The sequence below is a fragment of the Elgaria multicarinata genome, chromosome 7 (genome assembly GCF_023053635.1).
Source record: "Elgaria multicarinata webbii isolate HBS135686 ecotype San Diego chromosome 7, rElgMul1.1.pri, whole genome shotgun sequence".
NCBI lineage: Eukaryota > Metazoa > Chordata > Lepidosauria > Squamata > Anguidae > Elgaria > Elgaria multicarinata.
This window is the reverse complement of record NC_086177.1, coordinates 111,450,005-111,466,569: the sequence shown is the minus strand read 5'-3', so window position 1 is coordinate 111,466,569 and position 16,565 is coordinate 111,450,005. Positions and strand designations below refer to the sequence as shown.

At 45.1% G+C, this 16,565-nt stretch overlaps 1 protein-coding gene across 1 annotated transcript in view; it reads right to left on the bottom strand.

Moving 5' to 3' along the window:
- The window catches only part of ADGRB1 (adhesion G protein-coupled receptor B1), a 472,654-nt gene that overhangs the window by 213,716 nt on the left and 242,373 nt on the right, over positions 1-16,565 (bottom strand). Inside the window, exons 7-9 of the mRNA XM_063131218.1 lie at positions 13,108-13,283; positions 8,476-8,640; positions 939-1,040 (exon numbers count right to left, since the gene is read on the bottom strand). Of these exons, the coding sequence (XP_062987288.1) occupies positions 939-1,040; positions 8,476-8,640; positions 13,108-13,283 (443 nt within the window). The remainder of the gene's footprint in view (positions 1-938; positions 1,041-8,475; positions 8,641-13,107; positions 13,284-16,565) is intronic.

Here is a 16,565-nt window from a genome sequence, read left to right as displayed (position 1 = left end):
GCACCTCTTCTAGGCTAGATGTCCAGAGAAGGCAGCTCTTGACGTTCTGACACGAAGAAGCAAAAGGATCACATACAGAGCTTCTGTTGAAGCCCCAGTAGCCAGACATATGCCTTTCGCTTTTTGAGGCACAAAGGTATTATTTCAGATTAGGGTTGTCCAGATTTTGTAAAATCCGCCTCACATGTGTTTTGTGGATTGTGCAGTGTTATGCATTTCAGCATCTGTTCACAGATGGATTCCCACCCCCTGCATCATAAGGAAAAATACGCTAATCAATCCATAAGGAAATATGCAACAATTTACATACTTTATGTCAGTATGTATTATTTAGCATATCCATTGGACTTTTCCCCGTGTATATTTTCCAGCATGGCATATGTCTCAACTAGGGATGCCGTGAATGCCCGACTGGACCCAGTACTCCATTATTGCGGCAGGGTGGATTTCACAATTACTGAACGCTCTCCAGAAATTTCCACTTCCATTCATACTAGGAATGTGAGAATCACCAAAACCAGAGCTACGTGCCATAAGAAAATAAGAAGAGCCCTGCTGGATCAGACCAAGGGTCCAGCACTCTGTTCACACAGTGGCCAACCAGCCATCGGCCAGGAACCCACGTGAGTGCAACAGCACCCTCCCACTCATGTTCCCCAGCAACCGGTGCACACAGGTTTACTGTCTTGGATACTGGAGGTAGCACATAACCATCAGGGTTAGTAGCCATCGATAGCCTTCTCCTCCAGGAATTTATCTAACCCCCTTTTAAAGCCATCCAAAATGGTGGCCATCACTACATCTTGTGGTAGTGAATTCCATAGTTTAACTATGCGCTGTGTGAAGAAGGCCTTCCTCTTATTTGTCATCTTCAGCAGGCCATACCTTCAGAAGTCTGTAATAGGGGGAAAGGGCCTGGTCAGACCACCATGTCGTACCTGTAGCATTGCGGGGACACCGGACAGCCGCTGCCTCTCCAGCAGGGGTCTCTTTCCAAATCACAGAAGCAAAGTTATCTTCATCACAGATTTCATGGGGCTCTGTTAAGAAGGGGAAAGGAAAAAGAAGAGAACCTTGAGTTTGGTACATCTGGAGAGAGAGAGAGAGAGAAAGAGAGAGAGAGAGAGATGGAAAAAGAAAAGGGAAAGGAAAAAGACTGATGGAATAAGCTCCCCACTGAGGCCCACCTGGTGCTGACATTTTCAAATTTTGGGCACCAGGTAAAGACCATCCTCTACTCCCAGGCATGTAATGGTGTACGATGAGGCATCTATCTCTGCTGTTTTAGAACAGGACCATTGGGAAAAGAACTGTTCATTGAAATTGATTTTAGCTGATTATATTGCTTTAGTTTTTCTATGGCCCTTTCTACACTAAAGGATTATCCCAGGAAAATGGAGGGATCACCCTTGCCTGTTCCTGGGATCCCCTGTGTATCATTTGGATGCACAGGGAAGTTCCCGGGGGAAAAGGCAGTTGTAGAAACGGCCTCTGTTAAAAAAAAATATATAGACTATTTTTGTTACGTTGTATTTTTACGAATTGTTGTCCACTGGCCAGAGAGCTTTGGCCATGGGGCAGTATAGAAATGAAATGAATGAATGAGAGTTAGGACAAAGTCTTTGAACAAGTGCTAAATATCATCAGCACTAAGCTCATCCCTAAGAAAATTTGGAGAGGGTTTAAGAGAGTATGGTTAAGAGGAGCATACAATATGTTTTCTTGACGTAGTTGTGGGAGGGTGCTATTGCACACCTACCCTGCTGTGGGGTTCTTCTTGTGGTATCTGTTCAGCTACTTTGGGAAGAGAATTTTGGACTGGAGACTTTATATTACACACATAAACACGCTCATGAAAATGCCCATAAATAAGTATATAAGTTCTGAACCTGGAAGAAAGCAGATAGGGTTGGAGCGTACACGATATGAGAATAAACCCAGCACCTTGCTTGAGTAACACAAGCCTTTATGTGGAGAGGTTATTTATGAGACATAAACCAATGGAAGCTGTCATTGGGGTATTAAAGCTATTTTTCATCTCTATGCTTGGAGAGGGGAGGGGGCATATATTTCACAGCCTTCCATTACACTTACGCTTTTATTGGGCATTCAAAGCAACTTGCAAAGAGGATGGGTGCATGGGTGGAAAAGGAACATTACCATCAAAGCCAACAGTAGACATAGGACTCATCTACACCAAGCAGGATATTCCACTATGAAAGCGGTATATAAAAGGCAGGAGTCACACTACGGCTTTCTCGTGGCATTGAAGTGCACTGACAACTGTCGGGGCCCATTGACACAGACCATACACCGCTTTCATACCGCTATATCCTGCTTGGTGTGACTCCTGCCTTTTATATACCACTTTCATAGTGGAATATCCTGCTTAGTGTAGATGACCCCTATACACTCCACCTGCTGCTTGTGGAGATCCAGGTTCCAATTAACTGGGCACTGAACTAGGAGGAGATTCCACAGTGCCAGGATAACAGTGGGCATGTCTACACCAGATGATATCCTGGGGATCGTCCCGGGATCACAGAATCATAGAATAGCAGAGTTGGAAGGGGCCTACAAGGCCATCAAGTCCAACCCCCTGCTCAATGCAGGAATACACCATAAACCATCCCTGACAGATGGTTGTCCAGCTGCCTCTTGAAGGCCTCTAGTGTGGGAGAGCCCACAACCTCCCTAGGTCACTGGTTCCATTTTTGCACTGCTCTAACAGTCAGGAAGTTTTTCCTGATGTCCAGCTGGAACCTGGCTTCCTTTAACTTGACCCTGTTATTCTGTGTCCTGCACTCTGGGATGATGGAGAAGAGATCCTGGCCCTCCTCTGTGTGACAACTTTTTAAGTATTTGAAGAGCGCTATCATGTCTCCCCTCAATCTTCTCTTCTCCAGGCTAAACATGCCCAGTTCTTTCAGTCTCTCTTCATAGGGCTTTGTTTCCAGACCCCTGATCATCCTGGTTGCCCTCCTCTGAAAAAGCTCCAGCTTGTCTGCGTCCTTCTTAAATTGTGAAGCCCAGAACTGGACGCAATACTCTAGATGAGGCCTAACCAGGGCCGAATAGAGAGGAACCAGTAGCTCACGTGATTTGGAAGCTATACTTCTATTAATGCAGCCCAAAATAGCATTTGCCTTTCTTGCAGCCATATCGCACTGTTGGCTCATATTCAGCTTGCGATCTACACAGGGGATTCCAGGGTTCAAGGAGGGATGAACCTTCCATTTCCCTGCGATATTGCCATACCTCCTTTTTTCTTTCCTTTTTTTTTTCTTTTTTTGGTTTTTTCCCATGGTCCCAGGGTGATCCTGTGGACCGCGGGTGGTGTGGCCGCCTGTCCTGTCCTCTTTCTTCTTCCCCACGAGTAGGAAGGAACATCAGAGAGAAGGAGCTGGGATCGAGAGAGTCGAGGCCCATTGAGGTTGGGGGAAGTAGAGTAGGCACTTTTTTTCTTTTTTTAAAACGTACTTTTGCGCTGAAGCGCAGGTGAGCTCCAGGTCCTTTTTTTAAAAAAAAAAAGTGGGTGCAACATCCTCCCTCCTCCCTGGACGTTGCGTGCCACATGTGAATGCAGGGGGAGGATCTCGCGATCAGCATATCACAAGTTCCTCCCCCCTCCCTCCTGGATCGCTGGGATCTGTAGACGTGCCCAAAGTGCAAAAAAGACAGGCATTCAAAAGGGGAGAAGGAAGTGAGATGGAGAAGCTGTTGGACCGGGGTAGGGTGGGGCCTGAAATAAACGATACTGACCATTGGTGCAATTTTTCAGCATCTTTCCAGGAAGGCTAACAGTGGGAGTTTACAGAATGCATTTCCAGAGCCAGCGTTGCTACTGTTAAAGGCAGTTTGGCAGGGCTGAGCGTCAACGTGTACTGGCCACCAGTTTGGATTTGACATCCGTGTTTCGATGAGAAATATGCTGAGCTCAAGAACACACACACAAGAGGCATTTTGCCCAGTTTCCCCCTCCCCGTTCATCTGTACTGAAAATACCCCACTCCAAATTCCAGGCTATATTTGGAATGGACGGTGGGACTTAATAGAACTGACTGGATGGGTTGTACTTTGGTAGCAAAGAGTATCTTCACATCTGAGGCTTAGGGCTGTCAGAAAACGTATTTATCACATTTATATCCCATCTCTCTTCCACTCAAGATGACTACATGTGCTTTCCAGGTGGTCTCCCCTCCAAACACTGACCAGACCCAGGCCTGCTTAGCTTCAGCAAGATGGTTGCCTTGTGTGCCTTCAGAACATGCCTTGAGACCGTTCCAAGTAAGAACATAAGAACATAAGAAGTGTCCTGATGTTGGATCAGACCAAGGGTCCATCGAGTCCAGCACTCTGTTCACACAGTGGCCAACCAGCCATTGGCCAGGGACCAACAAGGCAGGACATGGTGCAACATCACCCTCCCACCCATGTTCCCCAGCAACTGGTGCACACAGGCTTACTGCCTCGAATACTGCAGAGAGCACACAACCATAAGGGCTAGTAGCCATTGATAGTCTTTGCCTCCAGGAATTTATCCAAGCCTCTTTTAAAGCCATCCAAATTGGTGGCCATCACCACATCTTGTGGTAATGAGTTCAATAATTTAACTATGTGCTGTGTGAACAGCTTAAGGCTTAAGCAGGCAATTACGAGGTTGGATTCTTACGGATGGGTGAACCAAACACATTGTCCCCCATCCCTAATTATGTAACACCAGCTGTCTTTCTTACCAATGGACCACAACCCATGTTCCTGGTGGTTCCCTATAGACCCATCCTCCAATTGGAGTCCACCAGGCGAAGAGCCTTCAGTGTGGTGGCCCCCCTCCTATGGAATTCCTGCCTCTGGAGGTCAGGCAGGCGGCAACTTTCTATTCCTTTCGGCGCCTCCTGAAAACGTCATTTATTCCAGGAAGCCTTTCCTTAATGACCAGCCACGGTTCACTGTACATTTTGCATCTATTGAAATCTATTTTAAAGTATTATTCTGATTTTATTTTATTTTATCTTGTACACCGCTCCAAAATGTTGAATGGGGAGCAGTATATAAAAGTTGTAAATAAATAAATAAATAAATAAATACCATATGTACCTGCCCGGAGCTTAAGATCATCTACAGGGGCCCTTCTCCGTGAGCCCCTGCCAAAGGAAGTGAGGCAGGTGGCTACTAGGAGGAGGGCTTTCTTCGCCGTGGTACCCCGGCTGTGGAATGAGCTCCCCAGAGAGGTCCGCCTGGCCCCTACACTGTACTCCTTCCGTCGCCAGCTGAAGACCTTTTTATTCTCTCAGTATTTTAACACTTAATTTAAACTTAAATTTAAATTTTACTTTTCTAACTCTGTATTTTAATCTTATGTCAATTTTTGCTGCGTGGTTTTATCCGGCTTGTGCTTACTGTATTTTGTATTTGTGTTTTTAACCTGTTGGTTGTTTTATTATGGTTTTAATTTTTGTGAACTGCCCAGAGAGCTTCGGCTATTGGATGGTATAAAAAAGTAATAAATAAATAAATAAATACTTCCCTTTCTGGGCAGCTGTAATCTACAGGCTAATTGCACGTCAGAGACATGAATTTAATAGGACATCGGGACAGATACCATGGTGCGTAGGGAAAATGGGGTTAATTATTTCCTCGATATGGTGTTTTTTGGGTTTTTTTGCCTGCTGGAAGTCACTCCAGCCAGTACAAGGAGGGAAAAAAAGTTAAACCACCAAATTCCCCACACTGGGGTCCCAATATGGATCAGAGCCCCATGGGGCAGCTTGTGTGCATGTGTTGTTGTTTTTTTTTGGGGGGGGGGAATAAGAGTAAAGACGTATGAGATTTCACTCATGCTCACAAAACATGTAAGCATTCCCTGTTTTAAGTCATGAATGCAATCTCAAGCACATGCGCACAGAAAATGTCCGCAAATTGCCAGACATGTGCTTGCATTCAGTTTGTGCAGCTTCCTGGGTTTGATTTTGTGAAAGTTCCCTAATTTGCACAAAGTTTCCTCTAGACTGAATCAGTCCCACTTTCGTCCATGGAGGAAAATGTTCGCAAATTAGAGGAAATTTACAAAACAGTTGTGTTTGAACGCTGCTCAATTTCCAGTAATCGCAAAGATGATGTTCAGAGAATTCGTAATGTGTAAAAAGCACATCAACGTTCCACCACTGGGTGCCCGCCAAGCGCATTTAGATTACAGTTCTGGGGATGATGGAATTTGTAGTCCGGCACATCTAGGAGTCAGTTACCTAGGGAGGTTGTGGGCTCTCCTACACTAGAGGCCTTCAAGAGGCAGCTGGACAACCCTCTGTCAGGGATGCTTTAGGGTGGATTCCTGCATTGAGCAGGGGGTTGGACTTGATGGCCTTGTAGGCCCCTTCCAACTCTGCTATTCTATGATTCTAAGATTCTATGAAATACTTGAATGGTTGTCACATAGAGGAGGGCCAGGATTTCTTCTTGATCCTCCCAGAGGATTCCAGCTGGACATCAGGAAAAATTCCTGACTGTTAGAGCAGTACGACAATGGAATCAGTTACCTAGGGAGGTTGTGGGCTCTCCTACACTAGAGGCCTTCAAGAGGCAGCTGGACAACCATCTGTCAGGGATGCTTTAGGGTGGATTCCTGCATTGGGCAGGTGGTTGGACTCGATGGCCTTGTAGGCCCCTTCCAACTCTGCTATTCTATGATTCTATGATACTGGATGGCACTAGGTTGGCATAAGGCAACTTCAGTTGTTCATACATTGTACAACTCCACTCTTTCAACTTTCCCTCCTGAGCTAAAATACATTCTTGGGAAACAAAGCATGACACTCCGTATTAGAGAGGCTTGTTAGAGATGCATTTCACCGCCGTGCCTGAGAGTGCGGGAGTGCTTCCTTGCTCAGGAGGGAATATCATGATCCCTGTAATTTTTAATATCCTTTTGTAACAAAATCCTTTTTACAAAAGGAAACACATAGCACTGGGAGAATTTAACATCTAACACAATTATGCTCAATTCTTTTTTTCTTTCCTTTGTTTTTTATTTTTTTTTTAAAAAAGCTGGTTTTGATGTTCTCTTCCTACCCTTCATCCCTGCTTATTTCTAGGACAAACTAAAAATGCTATCAAACACTGATCTGATGTCTGGAGGATGCAGGTGCTATATTATCAGAAAAGGGATTGAGAATAAAACAGCCAGTATCGTACTGCCGTTATACAAATCGATGGTGCGACCACACTTAGAAAACTGTGTACAGTTCTGGTCACCACACCTAAAAAAGGATATTATAGAGCTGGAAAAAGTGCAGAAAAGGGCAACTAAAATGATGAAGGGGCTGGAGCATCTCCCCTATGAGGGAAGGTTACATCAACTGGGATTGTTTAGTTTGGAAAAAAGGAGGCTAAGGGGAGACATGACAGAGGTGTACAAAAGTGTGCATGGCGTAGACATTTTTCTCCCTCTCTCAAAATACTACAACCGGATGGGGTCATCCGGATGGGGTCATGAAACTGTTTGGTGGGAAATCCAGGACAAATAAAAAGAAGTACTTCTTCGCACAGCACAGAGTTAAATTATGGAACTCACTACCACAAGCTGTAGTGATGGCCACCAATCTGGATGGCTTCGAAAGCGGGCTGGATAAATTCCTGGAGGCGAAGGCTATCCATGGCTACTAGCCTTCTGCTGAGGGTTGTGCGGCCCCAGTGGGGGGATAAGGCCACCTGTGAGGATGATTCTTGACGCTCCATCTGGTGTTGTCCGACCCAGGGATGAATGGCATGGGTCAGGCTACCCTCCCCAAAATCGGTATGGCCTGGGTGTGGCAATCATCTGATGTCACTTGCCAGACATGGAATGCTTCAACCGATGTAACTCCTAGCTAGTGGCTGGCGTAGAGTCGGGCCCGCCCAGTTTCCCTTTGCAGATCTTTAATAAATGTGGCCCAAATTTTATACCATATACAGTTGTCTTGTCCCATTATTTCCCCCTTTCACCTGCAACAAGTACATGGCTGTGAAATGTGCATTATCCTCCCACAGCATTTGGACAAGTGATGGGTAAACTCTCCTCAGCTTGATATGAATTCAGCTCATGGGGACAACTCTGGCCTTAGCTAGAACAAATGTTTATCCCAGGATCATCCCGGGGTCGTCCCTGCCTGCTCCCAGGATCCCCTGTGTGTCATTTACATGAACAGGGATGACCCCGGGACGATCCTGGGATAAACCTTGGGTCTAGCTAAGGCCTAAGTCTCAGGTGTGGTCAGCATCCAGCACATGGACAGAAAACCGGTGATATTCTGGAGGCAGTTGGAATCACACATATGCAGGATCTTGTTTTATTGACATTCTGAGACTGAGAAGAATATCAGAAGAAAGTGGTGCTCGATTCATAACACACCCAGACGTCGCATTCTAGATAAATTCAAGCTGTTATGAATTTTGTGGACATCTTTTGATGAAGGCTAGGCCACCGTGCCGGCCACCTACCTGGGCACCTCTTTTCATTGCATTGCTTGTACTCCTCTTTGGGGCCTTGGCACACATCTCCTCCAAAGAAAGGCCCATAGCACGCACGGTCACGTTTCTGTGTCCCGCCTCCACAAGTGGCAGTACAGCTCCCCCATGGCCCCCACACTTGCCACTTTCCATCCACTGTGGGAAAAGGAGAGAAAAAACATTAAAATAAGTATGTTTCCAAAATATACATTTTTTTTTAAAGTGCATTTCCCAAATGGGAAAGCAAACTCAGGAACATGCAAACATTCCCCAGAAAAAATGTACTAATAGATTCATTCCAGTATGTATGGGGAAAATTTGGGTCAAAAATGAATCATAGCATCATAAAATAGTAGAGCTGGAAGGGGCCTACAAGGCCATCAAGTCCAACTCCCTGCTCAATGTAGGAATCCACCTCAAAGCATCCCTCACAGATGGTTGTCCAGCTGCCTCTTGAAGGTCACTAGTGTGGGAGAGCCCATGATCTCCCTAGGTAACTGGTTCCATTGTCATACTGCCCTAACTATCAGGAAGTTTTCCTGATGGCCAGCTGGAATCTGGCTTCCCATAACTTGAGCCTATTATTCCGTGTCCTGCACACTGGGATGATCAAGAAGAGATCCAGGCCCTCCTTCATGTGACAACCTTTCAAGCATTTGAAGAGTGAAATTCTAAGACATCCCTCTTCTCAAAATCAGCTGCCTGAGGCAGCAACATCACTTTGTCTAATGGAAAGGGTGGCCATGTGGAAGCGGGACAGTTTTATACTTCTTGTCCCAAAGCTGCAACAAGTTACCTGAGGGAAAACCATATCATTGCCCCCATTGAGTGAGATCTACAGATCTGGGCTTCCTGGCTTTCCCACCACCTGCACAGGTGTGTCTGATGGCAACTTTTCTGGACTCTTCTGTTGTGGTGTCTCACCTTTGGAATGATCTCCCTTGAAGTGCAGCAAGCACCACCCTTGAGGGTATTTGGGTGCCTGATGAAATTATTATTATTATTTATTTATATAGCACCATCAATGTACATGCATCTGTTTACCCTAGCTAAGTAGATTTTATTTATTTATTTATTTTACAGTATGTATATAGCACTCCCCATCGAAAGATTTCAGAGTAGTGTACAACAAACAAAATAAAAGAATAAAAACAGAATAAAAACACCACATTAAAATTTACAAAAAAGTTAATTAAATTAAAATTAAATTTTTAATTAAAAAATTGTTAATTAAAATCTACATTCTTTATCTTCACAGTTTATTTTGGTTGTTGTTTTAATGAATTTCATACACCACCGTGTGACTTAATAAAGAAGGGAAATACATGAATATTTAAATGAAGGGCAACAGGTGCTCCAGAAGCCATCCCTCTGGGTGAATGTGGGGTGAGGTGAGGCGACTTGGGCCATAGCTAGATGGGGCTTTATCCTGGGGTGATCTCTGGGATCATCACTGTGCATCCACATGATGCAGATGGGATCCCGGGATCAGGGAGGGATCATCCCTCCCTTGCCCTGGGATAGAGCCCTACCATTTGGCCCGGTTTTTTCAATAGTCCCGGGCTGAGCCCGAGACTGCAGAACGTGTGGCCGGGTGACACAGGTTGACCCAGCTCTATGCAATTCCTCATCAGGAGCCAGGAGCGCTGCACCCATCGAGGGTAGAGTGGGCGGAGCAAGGAAAGTCATTTATTTTTTTAAAAAAACTTACCTTTTGCGCATGAGTGTTCGTGCACTGCTGGCCCTATAATCCGACATGAACCTACCCGTACGCTGCACTCAACATCTAAGATCCTCCTCCGAGTGCCTACTCTGAGGGAAGCTCGGAGGACAGCAACAAGGGAGAGGACCTTTTCAGTGGTGGCCCCCCAATTATGGAATGATCTCCCCGATGAGGCTTGCCTGGGGCCAACATTGTTATCTTTTCAGCACCAGATCAAGACTTTTCTCTTCTCCCAGGCATTTAACAGCATTTAACATTATATGCTAAGTTTGTTTGTTTTTTAATGGACCCTAGAACTGTTGTTGTTTAAATGGATACTGTTGTTTTATACGGTTGTTTTTATATTTTTGATGGGTTTAAATTTTGTAAACTTTTTAAAGTTCATTGTTTTTAACTTTTGTAAACCGCCCAGAGAGCTTCGGCTATGGGGCGGTATATAAATTTAATAAATAAATAATTAACCCCCCCCCCCCAAATATGGCAAGTCTGATGTGAGATCTTTCCTCCTCCGTCGCAGGCTAACAGGATGGTCTAGCTAAGGCCTTTCCCTGTCGGTGCCAACCATGAGTGTAACTCTGAAAGGGCAATGCATCACACACCAGGTCAAATGGAATCAGTTGCTTGGTGAGATTGTAGGCTCTCCCACACTAGAGGCCTTCAAGAGGCAGCTGGACAACCATCTGTCAGGGATGCTTTAGGGTGGATTCCTGCATTGAGCAGGGGGTTGGACTCGATGGCCTTGTAGGCCCCTTCCAACTCTGCTATTCTATGATTCTATGAAATAAAGGAACAGGGGACTTCTCCTTTGAATAATCACTGTGGGACAAGGAGATTTCCAGAAATTCATGGGGTAGGTTGTTGTGGGGAAATCAAGCCCTTTTTAAGCCTCCTGGATTTCCTCAGAGCCCCCCAGCTCAGCTTGCCTTTGAGATCCAGGCCTTATTTTGTGTCGCCCCACCCCAACCCTGAATTGGGGAACTATTCTTGGTTTCTTCCCCCCCCCCTGAAATTGACATTTATGCAAATTGCAGTGCAAATTACAGCTGTAATTTCCATAATTTGCAATTGTGGCAAATTCTTTGTGCAAAGCTGTGGGTGCAATGTGGACAAATTAAGCACATTACAGCCACCATTTGCATAAATTATGCAAATTATGGTCGAAAATTGCGCATTTTACACAAATTGCGAACGGAATCCACAAAATGGCCGGACTCAATCTACTTCATGTCAGGACAGCTCACAGGTAAGTGAGTCAACATCCAGGGGCCTGAGCTGCGAAAAGCTTGGTGAACTTTATTCTCCGGATGGATTCTTCCGACATCCCTAGAAATACATCTCTGTTTGTTGAAGATATTGTGAGACTAGCTTTGTGATACTGTGTAGACAGTGTCATTATATTGTTTAGTCATTAGGTGGTACTGCTTTTAGTTGCATCTGGGTGGAATCAAGCATTTCCTGATGCTTTTCCAATCTTATAGAATCATAGAATGGTAGAGTTGGAAGGGGCCTACAAGGCCTACAAGGCCATCAAGTCCAACCCCCTGCTCAATGCAGGAATCCACCCGAAAGCATCCCTGACAGATGGTTGTCAAGGTGCCTCTTGAATGCCTCTAGTGTGGGAGAGCCCACAACCTCCCTAGGTCACTGATTCCATTGTCGTACTGCTCTAACAGTCAGGAAAGACTGTTTGAGAAAGAGAATATAAGTTCTGTCCAAGTGCGTTCTGACTTGGGGGGCTCTGAGGAAATCCAGGAGGCTTAAAAAGGGCTTGATTTCCCCACAACAACCTACCCCATGAATTTCTGGAACTCTCCTTGTCCCACAATGATTATTCAAAGGAGAAGTCCCCTGTTCCTTTATTTCATAGAATCATAGAATAGCAGAGTTGGAAGGAGCCTACAAGGCCATCGAGTCCAACCCCCTGCTCAATGCAGGAATCCACCCGAAAGCATCCCTGACAGATGGTTGTCCAGCTGCCTCTTGAAGGCCTCTAGTGTGGGAGAGCCCACAACCTCCCTAGGTCACTGATTCCATTGTCGTACTGCTCTAACAGTCAGGAAAGACTGTTTGAGAAAGAGAATATAAGTTTTGTCCAAGTGTGTTCTGACTGGTGTGTCCTTGAAGGCTTCCATGTCAGATGATGATGATGGTGGTGGTGGTGGTGGTAGAAACCTATAAACCATATTGTCCACCTACAGGTGATTTACCACAGTTGCCCCTCAAAAACATGTGTTTGTCCTCAATAATATTGTGCACAAAGGTCTATCAAGAGTGCTGGAGGTGAGCCTCTATCAGCTTGAGGGCTGGACTCCATTGAAGAGAAGTTCTTGGGTCCACCTCAGGTGGTGGGTGTGGGTCCAAAGGCAAAAGGGCAAAAGAGAAAATCCCCCAAATACCAGCACTATTCAGCTTAAAGCTCTTACTACCTGTAACTAAGCCTTGCAAGAGGACGTACAACTTCTAGAATAGAGAGGAGGGTGGCACAACAGTGGGAAAACCACCCAATGGTCAGTGGTTGGGTGAAAGTGGTTGGGGACTGGGGAAGGGGATGTGACCATCTGGAGGACCCTAGAGGGACAGATTGGAACTACAGTTAGGGTAGATTAGGTCTCCGGGCCTGAAGTTCTGCACCCCCAAATAAGAGGATGTCATCGTGCCTAGTATAAGTCAGTTTAAAGACTATTGCACCTGGTATGGACTCTCTATGCCAGGTCCATGGCCATGATATATCTCAACCATGAGGAAGAAGCCACCATGAATGAGGTCGCCACTCTCCACCCCATCCTCCCACCCCTTCCATGGCCTTTAAAGGCTGAGGGTGAAAAGACTTATCTCATACTTTCAAGCTCAGTCCTTGTTTGGTTGACATACGGGTGGACAGTGACCAACACACAACTGACCTGGGCACTGCCTAAGGAAGCAGTCTCGGGTCTCCACCCACTGGCCCTGGCATTCGGCTCCCCCGTACGACGGTCCGTTGCACTCTCGGGTCCGCTGCTGGGTGCCGTTGGAGCAGGTGGTAGAACAGGAGCTCCAGCTCGACCACTCATTCCAGTTGCCGTCCACTGAGTGGCCCAAAGAAGGAAAGGGGGAAAGGGAGAATGTGAAAACCGCTTTCCTAGGGGCTGGTACCCAACCCGCCATCTTTGTGTCTTCACGGGGGCCTGGCTGAGCCATCCTTGCACTAACTAGTGAACGGGGACAGGAGGAAAACGAAGAATGGGATTTTCCTCAGACAGACTCGCAGCTTAGGCCCACAGTACCTTAATACCTTTAAAATGATTTTTAAAAATATTTTAAAAGTTAGCTGTTTTTTAAATTTTGTATCTTGGTTTTTAATGTTCAGGGTTTTTTTTAAACTAATCTTTTTATCTTTGTAAATGGGCCAGAGAGCTTCAGCTATGGGCAGTTTAATAATAATAATAATAATAATAATAATAATAATAATAATAATAATAATAGGGCATTGTTGGAGAAACTATTTCAGTCTAAGAGCTGATTTCCATTACGCATAACCTTCCAGGGACCACATGAAACCTCTGGGGAAGATTAAAGCCAAAAGTGGGTGGTCCCAAAGGCACATTCACTTTCTCCCTTTTACTTTTCCTCTAGCCCCCATCTCCCCCCCAAAATTTTTCTTGTTCTCTGTCTTTCTCCTTGAGTCTCACTCTCCCTTTTTCTCTCTCTCCTCCCCAAATGAGAATGTCCCATTTGTACTATTGATACATTTTCCTAAACTTAATAGCCATGTGGGGAGTGATTTTTTTGGGGGGTGGGGGGTAGAAGCGTTCTGGAAAGTAGGTTTATCCATTCCTTCACCAGCTTCTGTCCCCCTCAAAAAACTCCTCCCTAGGTGTAGCAGTTAGGGATAGAAGAAAAGGTCCCATTCATGTAAATAGGACCTTCTCCCCACAAGTCAAACTCCCCCATGTGGAAGGTAGAGCTGAGGGCCAGAACCAAAACTCCACAGTCTGGAGGTCTGGAAGTCCTCCCCCCACCCCCTCAATGGGGGAAAGCTCTGATTCAACCTTCTACTCTTAACACAACTTAGATCTATGAGTGCTCAGAGCAACCATACATCTCCAATGGTGTCACCATTCTTCAACAGCCTTCCTGGGTGGTCAATCAAGCAGCCTCATTATCACCTTTTCAAAATATTGGCCAAAACCATGAGTGTTGTCATTCTGACCAGTCTGATTCTGACCCGGCAGAATCTGGTTCTGAAGTTTCTCCTTCTGAGTTTTATCATCTGTGAATAATCAATTGTTGCTGCAATTTGGATTTTTAGTTTGCACTTTTAAGATACGTTGGACCTGTTGAATTAGACCCAGGCATTGAAGGAAGGGGTTTCAAGTCTCCAAACCACAGAAAGGCTGCCTCTGCACACACACACCCCAAAAAAAGAAATAAAATGATTAAATGTCAGTCAACAAGGAAAATGCTTGAGCGAGACTCGGTTCAAATGTCAGGTATGGTGGTTGTTCTCCAAATGACCCCGACCCTATAGCCCAGCAGTGATAGAATACATTTTATTTATTTTTATTTATTTATTTATTCATTCATTACATTTTTATGCCGCCCAATAGCCGAAGCTCTCTGGGCGGTTCACAAAAATTAAAACCACAATAAAACAAGCAACAGGTTAAAAGCACAATTACAAAATACAGTATAAAAAGCTGTACAGTACAGTACATCAAACCAGGTAGTAGCCCTAGGATAGAGGATGATTAACTTCTTAGGCATAGATGCCAGAGATAAATACATTGAGCAGCCAAACTAGCAACCCATCGAGACAGGATTTGCAGGGAAGATTTCATACCAAAACGCACGTGGGCAGGAAAGGGGGAATATGTTTATAGAAAAGCAATTTACAGAATTCACAGGGCTCCCCCTCCTAAAATGTCAAAGCTGCCTCAATTCTGACATGATCCTTTTCTCTCTGACAGTTCCGCACCACCTTCTTTTGTAATCTGCAGGTAAGTCACTGATGATTGACACTGCCGGAGCTATTAGCCTAATACCACTAGGTTGCCTCTGGGTGTTTCTCAGAAAGAAATCAATGCATATCTATTTAAACCTTCAAACTCCTAGTCCTCACCCTTAAAGCCCCCTTGCTTCTGTCGGGGCAAATGCTTTGAGCCGGCTGTAGGTTTGTACCATTCCAAAGAATCCAGCCAGCGCAAACCTAACTCACAATGCAGAAATCTTTGCATTCATTAACACAAATAGGTTATGGAGTCCTCAAGTCAGAAATATCAGCTATAATTTATCATTCCACTGGCAAAAAAAATGAAGAGGGAAAAAAAAACTTATGCAAAGTACGGGTTAGGAATGATTTTTTTTTTCATTAGAGCAATAGATCTTGAAATACTTTCTGGTGTGACAGAACCAGTCTAATTATTTCTGGAAAGCTTCAGCTCATTAGCGGAGGGCTCATTATCTCTCACGCAAAAGGAAGCCCAAAGTGTCAATTTCCTACAAACTGTGAAGCCGTTTGGATGCAGGAGGTCACTGAGCCAACCGCGGGCTCCATGGCAGAGCCTTCCAGGTATTGAACCACTACCGATTAATCCACATAATCCTGGTCTGAGTGTAATGGAAGTAAAGCAACAGAACAAACAGGGTGTCTTGCAGGACAGATGGAACGAGACGAGCCAGAAGGTCCCAAAGGCTTAGAACGTCACTGGCTTCCTCTTAGTAATCCTCAGGATCTATGCCACCCTTGCTCAACACATCTAGATCATTCCAGATGTGTTCAATCCACTCTCACCAGACAGCTTGCCTATTGGCCCATGTTGGTGGAGAAGATGGGAGTTGTAGTCCAACACATCTGGAGGGCATTAAATTGGGGAAGACTGATCTCAGCCATTCATGCAAAATACATTCGAAGGTAGGGAGATCCCTGTAAGGCAAGTTTGGCCAACCAGCTGCCTCCAGGACACCTGAAGTCAATAGGTTTCCTCCAGTGTTGTTCTTCAGCAAGTGGTATTCAGTAGCATGCTACCTCTGAACCTGGAGATTCCATAAAGCCATCGTGACTAATAGTGGCTCTATCTAATTTGTACAACTATAGACAGAATGGCTAAGGATCAGATTATAGCCTCGGTGTCAACTTGGCCGTGTGCCCCGAACTACAGAGAACCTAGTTTGAATCCAAAGTAATAACCACAAGAACAGAGGCAAAGCAATACACTCAATTTCTACTCTCTACAACACCAATGGACAATTCCTAATATTATCTCTCCTTGTCACACACCCCAATCATTCCAGCACACATACTGTAGTTCTTCGATTCTAAGACACACTTTTTTCCCCATATAAACATCTCTAAAAACGGGGTGCGTCTTAGAACCGTTGG